Here is an 18,185-nt window from a genome sequence, read left to right as displayed (position 1 = left end):
ACTCCCTAAGCATGTTACAGATGTGCAAAGATAGAGCTAGTAAGACAATTATAAGATAAAGTGGAAGGAATATTGGGTGTATACAGATTTGCATGAGTCTATGCATGACCCTATGTGGCGTGCTCACGTGCCTATGCAAACTCTCTCCTCTTAATATAAGAAAGAAACACTGTAATTAAAAACAAAACAAAAAACAAAATTATAGAAACAAGACTAAAACTTGGGTGGATAAATAAAATTATGCAGTAATGCTAAACAATTACAAAGAAAATACGAGCATAATTTTATCGAAATCCTAAATAAAACGACGACAAAAAACACTTCGGTCTGACTCCATTTTCCAGTCCAAATAAACATCTTCCTTCTCTTTCTCTTCCCTCATCTCTCTCCTCTCTCTTCCTCCCCAAGTAAACAGAGTCCAGCTTTAATTTTAGAGTAAATAAGTGCTCACCAACAATACCATCAAAAAAATTTTCTAAGTTCAATAAAAACATCCCTGCATGATTTTGGCTTCTTAAAAACATATGATTTTTGTTTACTAAGACCGTATGTATGTCCAATGGTTTAAGAGTGTATAAAAGAGAGTGCTCATCCTGCTTCCCAAATGGGCAGCAGCCAATATATTGATTTTCTGGGTTTAGACGAGAGAGGAAGAACTAGGGTGTTCTGTCATGGGTACTTTTGCTTCGTCCAGTAAGGAGGAATCAAATGCACTTTCAATGTTCTCCTTTTCTTTCATGAGATCTCTGCTTCAGATAGGAAGGACTGGAGACCAAATATTAAGAAAAGTATGCCACTGGAGAGCGCAACCTGCAGTCAGATTATTCTGGCATCAGTTCCGGCAAGTTCGGTGTTTTACAAATTGAAACCAGACAGATCAAGCAATGAGAAGCAAAACTGATAAAGTTCATGGAGTAAAAGAACCCCATTCCTGATGGGTGCATGCCCTCGGAGAAAAAATCCCCTCCTATCCTCTAGTCACTTGACGGTCGACTATAAACTGACCCGTGATTTACTTTCCTTCACATAACCTGAGAACGGACTATGAGAGGCGTCTAGGATGAGCATAATCACCTTTTGCTACAATGGAGTAAAAGACCCCAGTTGAACCAAAAATCCACCAATCCACTTACAGGATGTAGGGAATCAGTTCCAGCAAAGTATATTTCAGTGTTTCAGAAGCAGGACTAGACTGAGTGGTTAAACCAATAAGAATCGGAAGCAAGACTGGTCTAGTTCATGGAATAGAAGAATGCTTTTCGAACCAAATTTTAGACCCAGAAAATCAGCTGGCCCACTGTTAAGAAACACCGGTACGTTCAGCATCAATTCCAGTGAGATAGTTCAGTGTTTCAAAACCTGGACAAGACGAGCTGCTCATGGAATAATAGAATTCCAGTTGAACCAGATTTTGGCCTGGCAAAAGCCGCTGGTCCAGTTTTATAAACTATGGGTTCAGTTGGGAACTTCAGACAACAAATATAATTGGTTTCTCACCATTTTTTCCGATATCTGTGATGCCAAGCTCTTTCCTCCAAGTACTGCTGCTGTTGTGCACAATGCTTGCCCCCTGTAATCCAAATAAAAAAAGAAATATACACGCACATATTAGTATTATTCCCCAGAAAATGGGAGAGAAAAAAAGTTATGAGGGCTTGAGGCTGTACATAATGCCGCCAAGAACAACACCCAGTGGATTAGCATCAGAGGCCAATCCAATTGTAGCAATCTGCAAAATACAAATCAGTTAAAAATAGTGAAAATATCCTGCAAGGGAGGGAATTTATTAGCTTTAACCGTGATTTACCTGGCTCTTGTCACCCCATTCACCAAAGAAAGTAATGGAAAATGCCTGCATTAGCACTTATCATAATGCTGAGGATTTAGAATAACTTTAGATTTTGTTTCTTTAGAGCCAATACCTTTAGGAAGATGGGGGAGAAGAATTGGGTTAGAAATGGCCGCTGCTGTTTCTTTAAATCATCGCTCTGCAATTGATAAACACAATTGTATGACAGTATCACTTATGCAAGTCCCAGTCAAAATTCTGCACAAATGAAATCTTTTACATATAAAATTGTGCAAAGTGGCACGCAAAATATTTGCATAGGATAAGGAGTTAATTTGGTAAGGACCTTGTCTTAAATTTATGAGAAAATATCAAAAAAAAAATGCTGATAGGATTGCAATTCTCTTACTCGAAGTCTAGAGAACCAGCTAATCCTACTTGTAATAATGATAAGAAACTTAAGCAACAAGATAAGATTGGCTACATGGATCCTTGCATCCACAGATTTCCTAGTGGAAAATAAATATGCATTAGAGAAGGCCTCCAATTTTTTCAGCTTGCAGATTGGCCATTTAATCCAAGTTTCAGCCAAGCACTAGTCTTGCATCAGAAGAAGATTATTTTTTGGACAGGTCAGATAATTTCTGGAATCATTCTATCCTTGTCTGATTGATAGCATAAAGTTTTGCAGATCTGTGAAGGAGAAAAGGCCACCTTTATTAACTGAAAATTGTCATGATCCATATGTTCTTAACCCCTTAATAAATTGACAATATCTCATCTTTATAAATAATGACTCAACTTATCCTAATAAATCCTCTAATTGACTTTTTCTTAAGAAAGTAAACATTTAAAAAAAAAAATCTAGCTACTTTTCTAAAAATATAACAAACTATAAAGGTTTTAAACAACTTAGATGAATTATTTGCAGTAAGTAAATCAAGTAAGCTTAAATTGTTCAACAACTTAGGTTCTAGTTCTTCTACCTGTGATCTTGCAGTTGCCTTGTATAGATGATAGGAAAGTGAGAAATAAGACACCAGAGTTTGGATGTGATATGAAAACCTAAAAGTTTATATGCAGAAATTATGCACAGAAAAAAATACCTTAGAATTGTTTTTGGAGCTACCTCCTTCAGCATTCCAATCAGCACTCTGAACATTTGAAGAAACTTAATGAAGTTCCATCCATGATATTAATCGAAGTGCAAATCTTAAAGATAATTTTAACTAACCAATTTAGCTTCTACTTCTGCCAATTCTTCAGCCTCGCTAAACCAATATTAAATATAGTGTCAGATAATACTAAAACACCTGATATAGATGAAAGATGAGATAACACTGAAACAGACTGAAGGAAGGATTTAAAAGATTTACCCATCTTCTGTAAAACCTTCCCATAACGACCAAAGACCGAAACCAAAGAACAGTACAGTTGTTATATAGTGTGACCATTTGCGAGAAATCTGCATCAGAAAAAGCACCAATCTAACTTGGAGTATAAGGCAAAATGCTAGAGCTGAGTATGATTATCTTATAATGTAATTATAAGTGCAAGGAAAAGGCATTAACAAGACTAGAAATAGTTATAACTTTCTCTTCAGGTTTTGGACTCTAGAGCATATCTGCTGATTAGTTTCTTTTCTTAAGTGTGCAAATAAGAGAAAACATAAGCAATATATGTTCAATGGTCAACTTGAATTAGAATCTGAATGCTCTTTAAATTCAAGTTGTGAGTATATTTGTCCATATAACTGCTAGAAAAGGGAGCTTTAAATCTTAACAAAAGGGCCATACAAGAATATTAAGAAAACAGAAATAATGACAATCTGTCCCTGTCTTATTCAAACAAGCCAAAAGGGTTTTCTCTAACAAGAATTTTTGCATTGATCATGGCTAAGGAAAGAAAATTTAATGTCACAAACTCATTTCTAATCGAATAGTTCAAGTACAAATAGTTTATATGATATGTTCCATGGAGTTTGGCAACTCAAGCTGACATGTAAAGACAGTTAAGATGCTAACTGCTAAAGAGGTCACAGATTATGCTGGCAGAGCCATAATGATAAACATAAGAAAAGTCAAAGTTGAGGAGGTTTCAATATGAGTTCCACCAAGGAAAATCATGAGACCTACCACATAGCACTTGACAGTTGGAAGGTTTTAAATCTATTAACTAATTTATTCTGATTCCCAAATTTATAATTCCAGCCATCTTATGATAAGTGATCTAAGTGAAGTATATATAAACAATGCAATGTATTCTAGTTGATCAGAAAAAATTATCTAACTAGGTAGTTAGCTAATCCTATCAAAAGTCGACATGATTGCTGGTATCGACTAAGACGTCTCCTGATCCAATGTCTCCTTAAAGAAGATCTCCTAAACCAAGTTACCCCACAAAGATCTACTATTGCCTCACAATTTGGTAGATTCAATCCAGGTGCTTTATCTCGGAGTTGAAATTCAGAACATTAAAAAAGATTATTTACTCAAGACATGAATATACATTTTGCCCAACACAAAAAGATCAATAGGGAAGAGCAAAAAAGGAGGGAACAGAAATGGAGGATTAATTGGTTTTAATTGAAGAAGCTAATTTAGTATGTGAACAAAATTAATTATACCATGCATTCAAGGAACAAGATGCTTGCTCCAGAAACAGAAAGTAAAATAATTCAATCAATACTGAGCACCAACTACAATTAAAAGTACTTGTATTTCATCTATCCAAATCACTTCAGTGTACATAGGACTCCGAGAGTTATCTCATTCATGTAATACCAGAAGAGAACAAATTACTGCAAAATATACACTTGAACAAATCTGTCAGCCAATAGATCAATTCAATCGGCAAACACATTTGGAAAAGAAAAAGTAGTGATTATTGCTGATCTTGAACAGCTTACCAGATTAGGTGCAGCCCAACCAAGACAGGCAGACAAAATAGTCATAACCTACAACATCAAGCACAACAGAGGTAAAGGCAAATAAAAAAGAATAATTATGAAGACAAATAATAAAGATGTAATGCATGCAACTCACAAGTAAGGCTGATAAACATCCCGATAAAACAATCTTGCGAGGATGCCGCATCGCCAAGATCTTATGATGAAAAATATGCAGTGTTAGTTAAATCAGTCTCCAGAATACCATGGTCAGTTAATTCAGTGTTTAGAAGACAATGGGCAGTTAAATAGGTGTTTAGAATACCGTGGAAAAGCAGAATCAATTATTTCAAACTCAAAAAGATAATTCACAAGGTCATTTTCAAAAAATATATATATCATCATATCATATTTGGTCACATAATTGTGGTAACAAATCAAATATTAACAACGTCACATAATTGTGGCAACATATCAAATATTGATTACTTACTTCACTTCAATATTATGACCTGGACATTATCCAATCACAATGTTCTCACAGTTAAAGTGTTGGAATCCATAAGGCATTAATGTGCATTGGTGAAGTCTGCGACCTTCCTGTCTTGTTTTAGTTGTTGGTGATAGCGGTAACTCCAAGGGGAGACATTTAGTTTCTCGAAAGACTTCTTGTAGAATCTTGTGGTGATTTAATATGTGCCTTATGGCTTTTTGGTGTGCCAACCAAATCGATCATTAAATGATTGTTTGTATGCTCTCATGACAACTTGAAGGTATATGTCCTCATTACGATAAAGAAGTTTGACAGAGAGTCCCAACAAAGGTAGTAAGTTCAAGCTAGTTATAGACATTCTATTGTATTCATGTGTGTGTTCCTTTAAGTTATTGTTTGCATGAGGAGACAGTACTCTTCCTTTACAGCAAACCATGCACATTTTTTCTTTATGTCATTGGGCTTTCATTGTTTGTATTTCCATCTAACCTCATCTTGTTTTACTTGTAGTATATATCCTATGATTCAACTTACTGCAATCAAACATAGAGAACCAAGAACCAAAAGGATGAGAAAAGCCTTAAGTATGCTTCATACATTGGGAAATTTTCTTTGCTTAAGATTGTAACCACTAATTATGCTTCTGTGCGTTTGTGCAACACAAAGAGAAGTTATCCAATCTGTATAGCATTGCAGGATTTGACACAATCACAATGCAAATAGACAAAATGCAAATGAAAAGCTATCTACTCGGATGCTTCACAGCCTTGACCAGAAACTATTTAAAGAAAGATTAATTTAAAACTGAGCTTAAATTGTTATTCATAGTGGAGGAATCAAAATAAAGAAGTATAGTAAGGCTAGATATTCAATTTGTTGTGTTCTTCAAAGTGAATCAGCTATCATCTTTTGGGTCTAAATGGAACCCGAGACCAATGCAACAGCCCCAAAATTCAAAACTAATAGATTGAGAAATATAGACATCAGCTAAGCATTAAATTCACAATCCTGGATTCCACATGCTCTTACATGGAAGATGATTGATAGAATATAATAATGTGAAAAGACAAAGAACGAACTAGAAGAAACAAGAACATATGTAGAAAAACAAAATTAAAACTAAGTACAATATACAAAGATGCAAGCATATAGCAACAAATTTGTTCAGCGTCGATCTAGGGCACTAAAACAAAAACAGCAAAAGTAGCTACTCGTCCATCACAAAACTTGACATACTGTTGTGTTCTTCAACTTCTTTCCGAGATAAATAAAACATGAGATAAACAACTCTCCTACCACCTGTTTAACGTCGATCCTTCATTCACCTTTCTAATTTCCACACACACCATTCTGGACTAAAAAGTCAAATTACAGCGCTAACTCAGTCCTACCTTATCCAAGAACCAATGCTATCCAAAACGTCATATCACTAGATATAAGATCTTATAGCAACACCAAAAGAAGAAAAAGAAACAGAGCGTCAAAATTAACCGCCGCAGCGAAGAATGTCTTGTCGCCGATCTCCGATAACACAGTCATGGCAAGCGATTTGGTGAGACCCTGATCAAAACAAAGCACAGAAGCACAGATCATGAACAGAAGCAACACCAGCTCAAATCTGAAACGAGAACGGTTATTTGAACTTGAATATCGACCTCAACTAGAGACAACCCCATCTTCGTCTTCCTCTACTCAAATCCAACGCCAAGTCTCCTGCAACGGCGCTCGAGAATCGCGATAAGAGAGGCGTGCGGGTGGACTCGCGATGGAGTCCGCGTGCCGCCAAATGAGTGGGCTCGGACCGATTTGCCGGCTAATTAAATAGAACCCTAAATATTAAATAAATAAATTTATATAAAATTATAAATAATATAATTGTAAGAGTCATTAATTAGTTTTTATTGAGCTACTATTATATCATAGCAACCAATTAATTAATTATTATAAATTAATAATTAATTAGTTTTTAATTATTTTAATAATTAGGGGGGGCGCCCTTTTTTATTCTTTAACTATTATATAATAAAAATGCTGAAATAATTTAGGTTTCTCCTGATGCATGGATTATTATTATATTAATAAGGAATTGTTTGAAATCTTGATTGAATGAAACAAAATCCAAATTAAACTATGATTAGAATCCACAAAGTCAACGTTTTTTGTTAATGATTTTAATAAAAGAAAAAAACAGAATGCAATGTTCATGAACTATAAAATCAATCTAAAATAGTGACATCCATGATCCATGAGCATAATTTAATTAATTTAGCCAACTATGGTGGATATTATTGAGGTGACATTTTTTATTTAGAAAATTAATTCATGGTATTAATTGGATGGTCCTAGCAATCACACACATTTTTTAAAATTAGTGTGGTGTCATAATGAAAGTGACTACACAGTGTGTGTTTTTGTCCTTTTTTTGGTTGTTAGTAGTTTTATAAAGAATTGTGTGGTAATATTTAAGTTCACTTGGAATAGAGAGCGGAACAGGGGAGGCTGGCGGCGAGAATCGCGATTGGGAGTCGGGAGAAGAAGTTAGGTTACGTAGCTTTATTAATTTCTTAATGTTAATGGGTTTGGGTTTAAACAGTTAATTCATTAATCCATCCACTACCAATTAAATCCACTAAACCTCTTAATCCTAAATAAATTATGATTTGATTGATCAAACCCCATCCATATTAAGTTTATTTAATTAATCCCTCCTAAATTAAAGTTAAGGCTATTTAATTTTAGGTCTTCGACACGGTAGGTCTTCGACGTTTCCAAAAATCGGAAACTTTAACTATTGCCGTTTCCCGTTTCCGTTTCCACGTTTCCCGTTTCCCGTCTCCAAGTTTCCAGACAGCATAGGAATAGAGACATATATGACACTTGAAATTTGAACCTCTTCTTCAAATAATAAATGATTGTTAGACTGAGACTCAATCAGATTAAGCACTCAGCCAACATCAAGGACTTAACCAGATTGAGATGGGGTCTTATAGGTATATCTTACTGACATAGAGCATGGTCAATATCAATAATATGATGTATTAATTTGAATGTATAAATTATCAAATAAAATAATTTTTATAATTAAATAAAATAATATATGTAAATATTTATAGTGGAGCTTTTAGATCTTTAGGTTGAGTTTTTTTTTATTGTTGGGAGAGTAATTATGAATACGGATGAACAACCTTCGTTATTTACAAACTAAATCCTCTCAAATTGATATTCTTTGTTAATGCCAAGAAGCTCTCTTGGATTCTCTCTTTTTCACTTGGACGTAATGATGCAGTGCAGCCTTTTAAAAGCAAAAAAATCCAAACCCCACATCTGCACAACGTGCAGACATGAGCGAATGTGTAGACGTGATTCCATTATCTTCCACTTGTCCAAGTTAAGTCACAAAGACAAAAATATAGTCGCAAAGACTAATTAGTTACAAAGACCAAATATCATCAAAAAAAATAGTTCGTATGACAGTAAGCATTTTTAACGATTAATGCTAAGAAAATTATTACACCTTATATATATAGTCGCTCTTATAAATAAATTGGAGACATCAACATCTTGCATTTACCCTAAAATAAATCATTTACATCAATATGAACATCTCTAATCTCTCACAATGACCATTATATCAAGAGCATGTTCACAATATTTTTATTCAATCCAATTATTCACAATTATATTTAATGTACTCAATAAAATATAATTAATCGACCAGTGAATAAATGTCACAAATATAAATCTATTTTAATCTTTCTTTTTAGCTAAAATCTATTTATTTTAATCAGTCACTTTTCTAGGCATATTTCATAGATCGAATCATCTATAGTCAATATGATACATGCTAAAGTAGTAAATCCTAATTAAAACTTCAAGTAGACAGTTAAATAGTCACTTAAGGTAAAATCGAGATTAATTATAATTTCAAAGGTCTCACATAGTAAAAAAAGTAGGGATTCCTTTTTTTACTACCTTTATTATCGCTATTGCACATATGGTATGAACCACATGTTACGATGTTATTCCCTTTACTAATAAAGTGTTCATGTTATTCTCAAATATCATACAAATTTTGATCTAGATATTACCAATGTCTAATCATGAATTCAACTCATGAATTCTAATTTGACTTCTTGCAAGTTTAGTAAATGGTGAGTTTATTTATTCTAATCATTATTAATTCACAAATGATCTCATCTTGATACAACTATCAAAGTGAATCCAACTTATAAGTATGTCTCTATTCACAGCTTTATTAGTTGCCCCATAAGTAATAGTCTTACTTCTATTTATACTTAATAAATAGAGATGATTGCCCATGTGAAAGGATCGATCTCAACCTGCCAATATGCTCATCAAAACTTTATCCAAATGTCACAAAGACATATACACTGAATAAATCATGATATTTCATAAACAAACATTTTATAATATTTAATTGTTACATTCTCTGAAGTCTCAATGACTTCACATGTCCTTGAAATGACTCTCTAGTCAATGACTTAGTAAAAGGATTTGCAAGCATAACATGTGTAGGGATATACTCAAGAATTATCTTTTTCTTAACAATTATATCCCCTATAAAGTTATACTTTATAGCTATCTGCTTGTTTTTGCTGTGATATTTGAGATTCTTAGAAAAAGGTATTGCAGCTTAATCGTCATAGTGCACTATAACAGGACTCTCACTGTCCTCAGCAATGTTCAGATGCTTCAGGAACTTTCTTAACCAGACATCTTCTTACACAGTCATTAAACAAGTCACATACTCAGCTTCTATTGTCGACAGCGCTATACAACCGATTTCTTGTTGTTCCATGAGATGACACCACCATTTAGCAAAAATGTATAACCAGATGTGGATTTTCTATCATTAATGTCTCCTGCCCAATCCACATCTGTATAGCCTTTCAGACTCATATTAAATCTTTAAAAATAAAGATAATAATTTGTTGTCCCTTTAAGATATCTGAATATCGTTTTCATCGCTTTCTAGTGTCTCGATCCTGGATTTGATTAGAAATGACTTACTAAGCCAACAACATAGCCGATATCAAGATGTGTATATAACATAGTGTACATCAAACTACCAATGACATTGGCATATGATTTTTTCTTCAACTCGACTTTTTCTTCTGGAGTCTTGAGACACATACTCTTATTTAGAATAGTATTTTTTGCTACAAGTGTTTGTTCAATATTATAATTAGACATGCTGAAATAGTATAGCATCTTAGTGATATAAGCCTCTTGAGACAGATCCAAAAATCTTTTTGATCGATTTCTTATGATCTTCACTCCTAAGATATACTTAGTTTCTCTCATATCTATTATGTTAAATTGCAACAAAAGTTACATTTTGACTTCCATCATAAATTTTATATCATTTCCAACTATTAGCATATCATCAATATATAATAATAAAATAACAAACTTTCTTTCTTTCTTTGTCAAGAAAACACAATGACCTTCATTGATCATTTCAAAATCATACGATAAAATTTCTTCATTAAATCTTATATTCCATTGTCTTGACGCTTGCTTTAGACCATATATAGACTTTTTAAGTTTACACACTTATTCTCTTGGCCTACAGCAATACAACCTTTTAGTTGTGTCATAAATTTCTTCGTCAAGCTCACCATTAAGGAAAAGTTATTTTTATATCCATTTGATGTAATTCTAAATCAAAATTTGCTACAATAGCAAAAATAACCTGTATTGACACAACTTACAATCGGAGAAAATATCTCCTCAAAATCAATACCCTCTTGTTGAGTATATCATTTTGCAACTAGACGAGCTTTGTATCGATTAATCGATCCATTTACTTTCCTCTTAATTTTGAGAATCCACTTATTCCCAATAACCCTTTGACCTAGAGGAAAATCAACTAATTTCTAAACTTAATTCTTTTTCATTAACTCTATTTTTTCATCCATTACAACCTTCCATTTTTCTTTAATTAAACATCTCAACAGTTCCACAATAGCTTGAGGTTGTTCATCATCAATTGGGAGAATCATTAATGCGTCATTCTCAATATCAAATTTTTTTTAGGAATAATCTTACGACTACTTCTTCGTAGGTTGAACTGTTGAGAAAGCATCTCATTAATTGACAAATCACTCCTATTGGGTTGATTATCTTCAGACATCTCTTGTGATACCTCTATCGTTGATAAAGTATCATCCTCCTTAAATAGTGAAATAGTTTTATCAACATCACCTCTTGTTGGGAACTCAGTTTCAAGAAAAATAGCATCTCTTGATTTTAATTCGGACATGGTTCCATCTTGTTTCTCACCAATGAAAACATAATCTTTAGATGTCTTAAAATACCTTATAAAGATATACTTTATACTCCTAGGTTTTAATTTTCTATATTTATGAGTACGATCATGAACATAGACAACTGACCCCCAAGGTATCAGATTATTCAAATCTAATTTTCTGTCTATCCAACATTCATAAGATGTAGAGGAAACATATTTAGAATGTACTCAGTTAAGTATATATGTTGCTGCTAATAATGCATCTCTCCAATAGGAAATTGACAAATTAGCTTGAACCATCATAGACCTAACTATATCTAGAAGAGTTATATTTCTTCTTTCAGCAACCCTATTTTGCTGTGGAGTTTCTGGGTTTGTTAGTTGTCTAATAATCTCTTTATCATTGCATATTATCTTGAATTGATCAGACAAATATTCACCTCCATGGTCAGTGTATAATGTTTTAACCTTACGATCTAATTGATTCTCAACTTCATTTATATAACATTTAAAGCAATCTAATACTTTATATTTATGAGAAATTAAATACACATGACTAAAACATGTGAAGTCATCAATAAATATAATGAAATAGGAAGTTCCATGTCAAGCTTTCACATTCATCGGATCATAAATATCTGAACGAATTAATTGCAATGATGATTCAGCTCTGATAGTCTTACCGATTTTTCTAACAAGACAATGCTCACACACAAAAGTTTAATCTTAGTATGAGTGTCTAACTGATCCTCTTTAGCTAATCTATTCATTTGTTCTTAGCTAATATGTCCTAATCTAGCATGTCAAACTTTATCATTAATATCAGCTCACTAGTAAGAGTAATGTTTGAAAAATAACTATCAATTTCATAATCAGTATTCAGTTCTATATCAAGAACTATGTCCTATTAACACAATGTTAATTCAAAGTTTCATACACCGACCATAAAAGTTAATACAATAATCAAATCTAAGAAGATAATTAACAAAAATTAAATTCTGTCTAATTTCTGGAACATAAAGGGCATCATATAGAAGGAAGGTACGCTCACCACATAAGTTGAGTTTGCAAGTGTCAACTCCTTTGATTTCAATCCTTACATTGCTTCCTATATATATATCTATTTATTGTCAGTTGGTACCAACAATACTCCACGAATGTAGCTCACTCACGAGCTACATGGTCTGTTACTCCTGAATCTATAATCCACACAGGATAAAATTAGTTAATAACACTGTACTAACAATATTATAATCATGAATGAAAGATAAACATGGATATATCTTTTTCGGCTCAATATATTCCCAAGCGAAATGACCCTTCTTGCCACAGTTAAAGTAAGTCAGTTTGCTTTAAGATTTCTTTCCATATTTATTCCCTTTGAATTGCTTCTTTTCCCTTTTTCTTTTTGAACTATTTTTTCTTATTCTTATATTTTGACATTCTAACAGAACCTTCAACTATAAAAGTTTATCCAAAAATTCTTGCGGATTCAATTCTCTCCGCATCCAGTTCAACATGACATGAGACATCAAAAAAAGTCTTAATACTTTCACTGTGTGTTAGATTCTATTTCATCATCTCCCAAGGATTAGGAAGGGAATGGATTACTGGCTAAATCTGTTGTTCATCAGTCAACTTATGACTAGTAGTCTTTAGCTTCTGAATCATACTTGATCATTTCTCTCAGATGTTGGGCCATGAAAATATTCGGGTGCTTTTTATAACTGTCAAATTTAATTATCAGCTGACGAAGCTTACTAAGACTTATTCCATTGTACTTTTCTCTAAGAGCAACCCAGACAGCATGAGCAGAGGGTAATGACTTATACTCATAAACCATGTCATCTACCATTGAATTTATCAATAGACCCTTAGCAGTAGAGTCTTTTTTCTTTCATGTCTTATAGACATTAATATCACATCTGTGTTATGCTGTCAGACCATCAATACGTTCTTTCATAACTTGATTGATAGTCTCTAGAACTTCTTGTTCCTTAAGAGCATATCGTATCTTGAGATGCCATATTTATAATTATTCTCATTTAATTTCTCTCTTTTATTGAGTTCAATTATGATATTTTTATTAGTCATAATCTACCATAAATAAATACATTATTAGTTATTCAGTGTAAATCATATGTATATAATTTTTTATCATTATGAGTTGATATATAAAATCAAGTGATAACTATATTTCCATTCATCATTCGTATTGTCCAATCTAACCAATATTGATCAATTATATTATATACATTCCATCAAATGAACTAATCATTAAATAAATTAATCATGAAATGAACACATCATTATATGAACTAAATAAACTCATCATTAAATTAAGATTTTAACACATAACACCCTTTTTACAAGTTTGTTAACACATAATATACTCTGCAAACTCATAAGAAACTAGATAGGTTACTACTGCTCTCGCTAGAACAGACGCTAAAGCAGTAGTAATCAACATAATCTTTATCTTTCTGGACTCAACTAGGACATTCTCAAGTAGACCAACTTTATGATTTTTTGAATCCACATTTAGATTCTCTTCTGGATCCACCTCAATCTCTTTAGGATCCTCGGGGAGATGATCCATAACTATCCACATAGATTAGACAATGAATTAGTTCTTTTTTCATCTTCACATACTTGATACGGCCTTCATAGCGCCCTATATATGGTGTGCTACTTCATTGAGGCACTTCGATAATGATTGAACCATAGCCCAAATTCGATAATTATCGAGGATAGAAAAATTCTGTCGCTTGAGTTTCCAGAATAATTTATCAAGCCTCCCAATATGTCCTCTAATTCCATAAACATGATCATATATTATCTTCTTGATAGCCTCCCTTAGTTATTATGCAACACATCACGACGAGTCATAGTGTGTATTGTTTATGTTATTTAAAATTAAAATTAATACAGTCAATATAAAACTGACTAACCAGTAACAAAACTAGTTTATTTCAATTCAAAATAAACATATAACTAACACATTTAGAACACATATAAACAATTAAGAAAAATAAATTTTCTCGATTTTAAGAGCTCTAATCAACTATACGATCAACTACTGAATCTAGATTTTAATTAAATGGTCAAAGTGTAATCAACTCCTCTCGAGCACTTCGAGCATTATTACACTTCATTTGCCCGAGTATGATCAAAAATAGACTCCTCAAGTCGAAGTTGAATTTGAGTAGGTACATCTCAGACAACTCGGCTAGCATCCCCACTCGGCAAATCTAAGTTACGCTGTTAACCGAGTCTGATTACCCACTTGACATACCCGAGTCACTCAATTTGCGAACAATACCGACTCTGTAAGTCAGCCTAGTCTAAGTTGTTTAAATTTAAGTCCAAATTGTTTATCATCCCGAGTCTTATTCAACATCCTCGTGTCGAAGTCACTCGACATGACTTGATAGTCACGTCAAACCACTCGCCAATTGTGCTCTCGAGTACTAAAGCACTCAGTAGTACTCGACTGATCAAGTCTGAGTGGGTTGTCGAGTTTCAAGTGCAAACTTACTCCTCCTCATTAGAACTAATTTAATTGGACTTTTACCTAAACTCAAATGATTTTTAAAAAATATAATTCTATTTCAATCCAATTGAAATAATAAAAGAAAATATCACATTTGTTTCAATCCAATTGAAATAGTAAATAAAAAAAGGTTACTACTGCTCTCGTTAGAACAGACGCTAAAGCAGTAGTAATCAACATAATCTTTATCTTTCTGGACTCAACTAGGACATTCTCAAGTAGACCAACTTTATGATTTTTTGAATCCACATTTAGATTCTCTTCTGGATCCACCTCAATCTCTTTAGGATCCTCGGGGAGATGATCCATAACTATCCACATAGATTAGACAATGAATTAGTTCTTTTTTCATCTTCACATACTTGATACGGCCTTCATAGCGCCCTATATATGGTGTGCTACTTCATTGAGGCACTTCGATAATGATTGAACCATAGCCCAAATTCGATAATTATCGAGGATAGGAAAATTCTGTTGCTTGAGTTTCCAGAATAATTTATCAAGCCTCCCAATATGTCCTCTAACTCCATAAACATGATCATATATTATCTTCTTGATAGCCTCCCTTAGTTATTATGCAACACATCACGACGAGTCATAGTGTGTATTGTTTATGTTATTTAAAATTGAAATTAATACAGTCAATATAAAACTGACTAACCAGTAACAAAACTAGTTTATTTCAATTCAAAATAAACATATAACTAACACATTTAGAACACATATAAACAATTAAGAAAAATAAATTTTCTCGATTTTAAGAGTTCTAATCAACTATACGATCAACTACTGAATCTAGATTTTAAATGGTCAAAGTGTAATCAACTCCTCTCGAGCACTTCGAGCATTATTACACTTCATTTGCCCGAGTATGATCAAAAATAGACTCCTCAAGTCGAAGTTGAATTTGAATATGTACATCTCAGACAACTCGGCTAGCATCCCCACTCGGCAAATCTAAGTTACGCTGTTAACCGAGTCTGATTACCCACTTGACATACCCGAGTCACTCAATTTGCGAACAATACCGACTCTGTAAGTCAGCCTAGTCTAAGTTGTTTAAATTTAAGTCCAAATTGTTTATCATCCCGAGTCTTATTCAACATCCTCGTGCCGAAGCCACTCGACATGACTTGATAGTCACGTCAAACCACTCGACAATTGTGCTCTCGAGTACTAAAGCACTCAGTAGTACTCGACTGATCAAGTCTGAGTGGTTTAGTTTCAAGTGCAAACTTACTCCTCATTAGAACTAATTTAATTGGACTTTTACCTAAACTCAAATGATTTTTAAAAAATATAATTCTATTTCAATCCAATTGAAATAATAAAAGAAAATATCACATTTGTTTCAATCCAATTGAAATAGTAAATAAAAAAATATATAGATTTTTTAATTTTTTCTAATATAATATTTTTTTTAAACATGCATAAACCAGGTTAGGTCGATCTTGGAGAAGGGGAAGACAATGTTCGATCTTAAGACTAGGATAGATCGGAGAGAGGTAAGCCAAGTTGATCCTTAGAGAAGGGGGAGATAATGTTCGATCTTGAAACTATATTAGGTCGAGGAGAAGTAAGTTGAGTCGACCTCTTAGAAAAGGGGGCAGATAATGCTTGGTCTCAAGAACAGGTCAAAAAGGATAAATTGAGTCGATTCCTTCACAAGAGGGAGAAAATTTGATACTGGACCTACCAAAAGCGAGCTAGCTAGAGGAGATCTTTCCCCATGTGTGTGGAGAACTTATTTGGATGAAGATAATGATTATACTTAAAATTAATTTCATATGATCGAACCTAATATGAAGAAGTCGACTCCAGAATCTAATGAGGCTAAGGAAAAAGTTGATCCAAAGATGAGTCATGAAAGAAAATTTTGAAAGTCAACATAACACTTGAAATTAAGGGGGAAATATATAAAAGTAAAGGTTCTTATGGTTTGATCTCTCAATCGAAGGATCCAATGAAGCTAGTGAGGGAATAAATAGAAGATTGAACTCGACCTCAATATCAACTTAAATTGGGGAGAGGTAAGTCTTACTAATCCCTTGGAGAAGGGGGAGATAATACTCAATCCCAATACTACGCTAAGTTTGAGAGAAGTAAACCAAGTTGAGAGAAGGAAGACAATGCTCGATCTTGAAACTAGGGTAGATCGGAGAGAGGTAAGTCGAGTCGATCCCTTGGAGAAGGGGGAGATAATGTTAGATCTCGAAACCAAGTTAGATCTAGGAGGAGTAAGTTGAATTGACCTCTTAGAAAAGAGAGATAACACTTGATCTCGAGATCAGATCGAGGAGAGATAAGTCGAGTTGATCCCTTCACAAGGGAGAGAGAATTTGATATTGAACCTACTAAACTCTTGGAGACGATGGTCGAGTCGACCACTTTGCAAGGGAGAGAGAGCTCAATCTCAAACCTATTAAAGTTTGAGAGGATCGAGTTGATTCCTTTAAGGAAGTTTGATCCTGAACCTATCAAAAAAAAATGATAATCCCAGTAGCCACATCTCTGGGGGTGATCGATCCGGTCCCACGGAAATTTTCCATCGACTATCAAAGTAAATTGGGAAACGCATACAGATCCTGAACCTATCAAAGTCTGAGAGAGATAGAGCTGAATCAATCAAAATGGAAAATCAATGCTCATTCCGAGACATGTCCACGTCTAAGAGACGTAACCGAGTCTCATAATGGAAAAAAAATGCTTAATTTTGAGAAAGAGATAAATACCTAAATATTTTGAAAGTAATTAAAAAAAGTAAGTGCATCAATCTTAAATTAATAGATCAATAGAAGTAATCTTGGGGAACCTACAATCAATAAATTAATAATATGTAAATATTGTAAAATAAATTGGAAAAAAAGTCCTTATTCTCATAAACATACCTAAATAAAGGTATCTCATAGTTTTTCATCCTAAATTGATTTGCATAATTTGTAATATTTTTTTATCAAAATTATTTTTTACCAAAAAAAAAAATACTAACATATCTATGGTATTATTGATAACTTAAAAATGATTAAAATTCTTTAATTTTTTAAAGAATACAAGTGAGGAGGGGTGTGGACTGCAAAAGTTTAAAAATATGGAAAGTAAAATGATAAATTCAAAGAGTACAGGGGGCATTTCAAAAAGTACCACCTACCGTATGCGGAACTAAATTTTCGCTACATAGAACGAATAGGA

General features: G+C 33.3%; 1 protein-coding gene across 2 annotated transcripts; it reads right to left on the bottom strand.

Annotated features, from left to right (window-relative positions):
• Positions 1–457: 457 nt before the first annotated feature.
• On the bottom strand, positions 458–6,956 carry LOC141847360 (GDT1-like protein 5). 2 transcript variants are annotated; one of them, XM_074735397.1, is made up of 12 exons: positions 6,825–6,956; positions 6,661–6,729; positions 4,834–4,893; positions 4,698–4,745; positions 3,166–3,254; positions 3,024–3,060; positions 2,896–2,943; positions 1,923–1,988; positions 1,808–1,852; positions 1,668–1,729; positions 1,498–1,570; positions 458–810 (listed from the first exon to the last, which is right to left on the bottom strand). In XM_074735397.1, the coding sequence occupies exons 1-12, from the start codon at positions 6,843–6,845 to the stop codon at positions 736–738; spliced, it is 693 nt and encodes a 230-aa protein (XP_074591498.1). In that variant the 5' UTR covers positions 6,846–6,956; the 3' UTR covers positions 458–735. The 2 variants fall into 2 exon arrangements, with proteins under 2 accessions (XP_074591498.1, XP_074591496.1); XM_074735395.1 differs by having other exon boundaries at positions 1,923–1,992; positions 2,897–2,943.
• Between the last annotated feature and the right edge of the window lie 11,229 nt (positions 6,957–18,185).

Source organism: Curcuma longa, chromosome 16, assembly GCF_044706935.1.
Source record: "Curcuma longa cultivar G26 ecotype Majalengka, Jawa Barat chromosome 16, ITB_CL_G26_1.1, whole genome shotgun sequence".
Taxonomy (NCBI): Eukaryota; Viridiplantae; Streptophyta; class Magnoliopsida; order Zingiberales; family Zingiberaceae; genus Curcuma; species Curcuma longa.
Note: the sequence above shows the minus strand (reverse complement) of the source record. Positions and strands in the feature narration are given on the sequence as shown.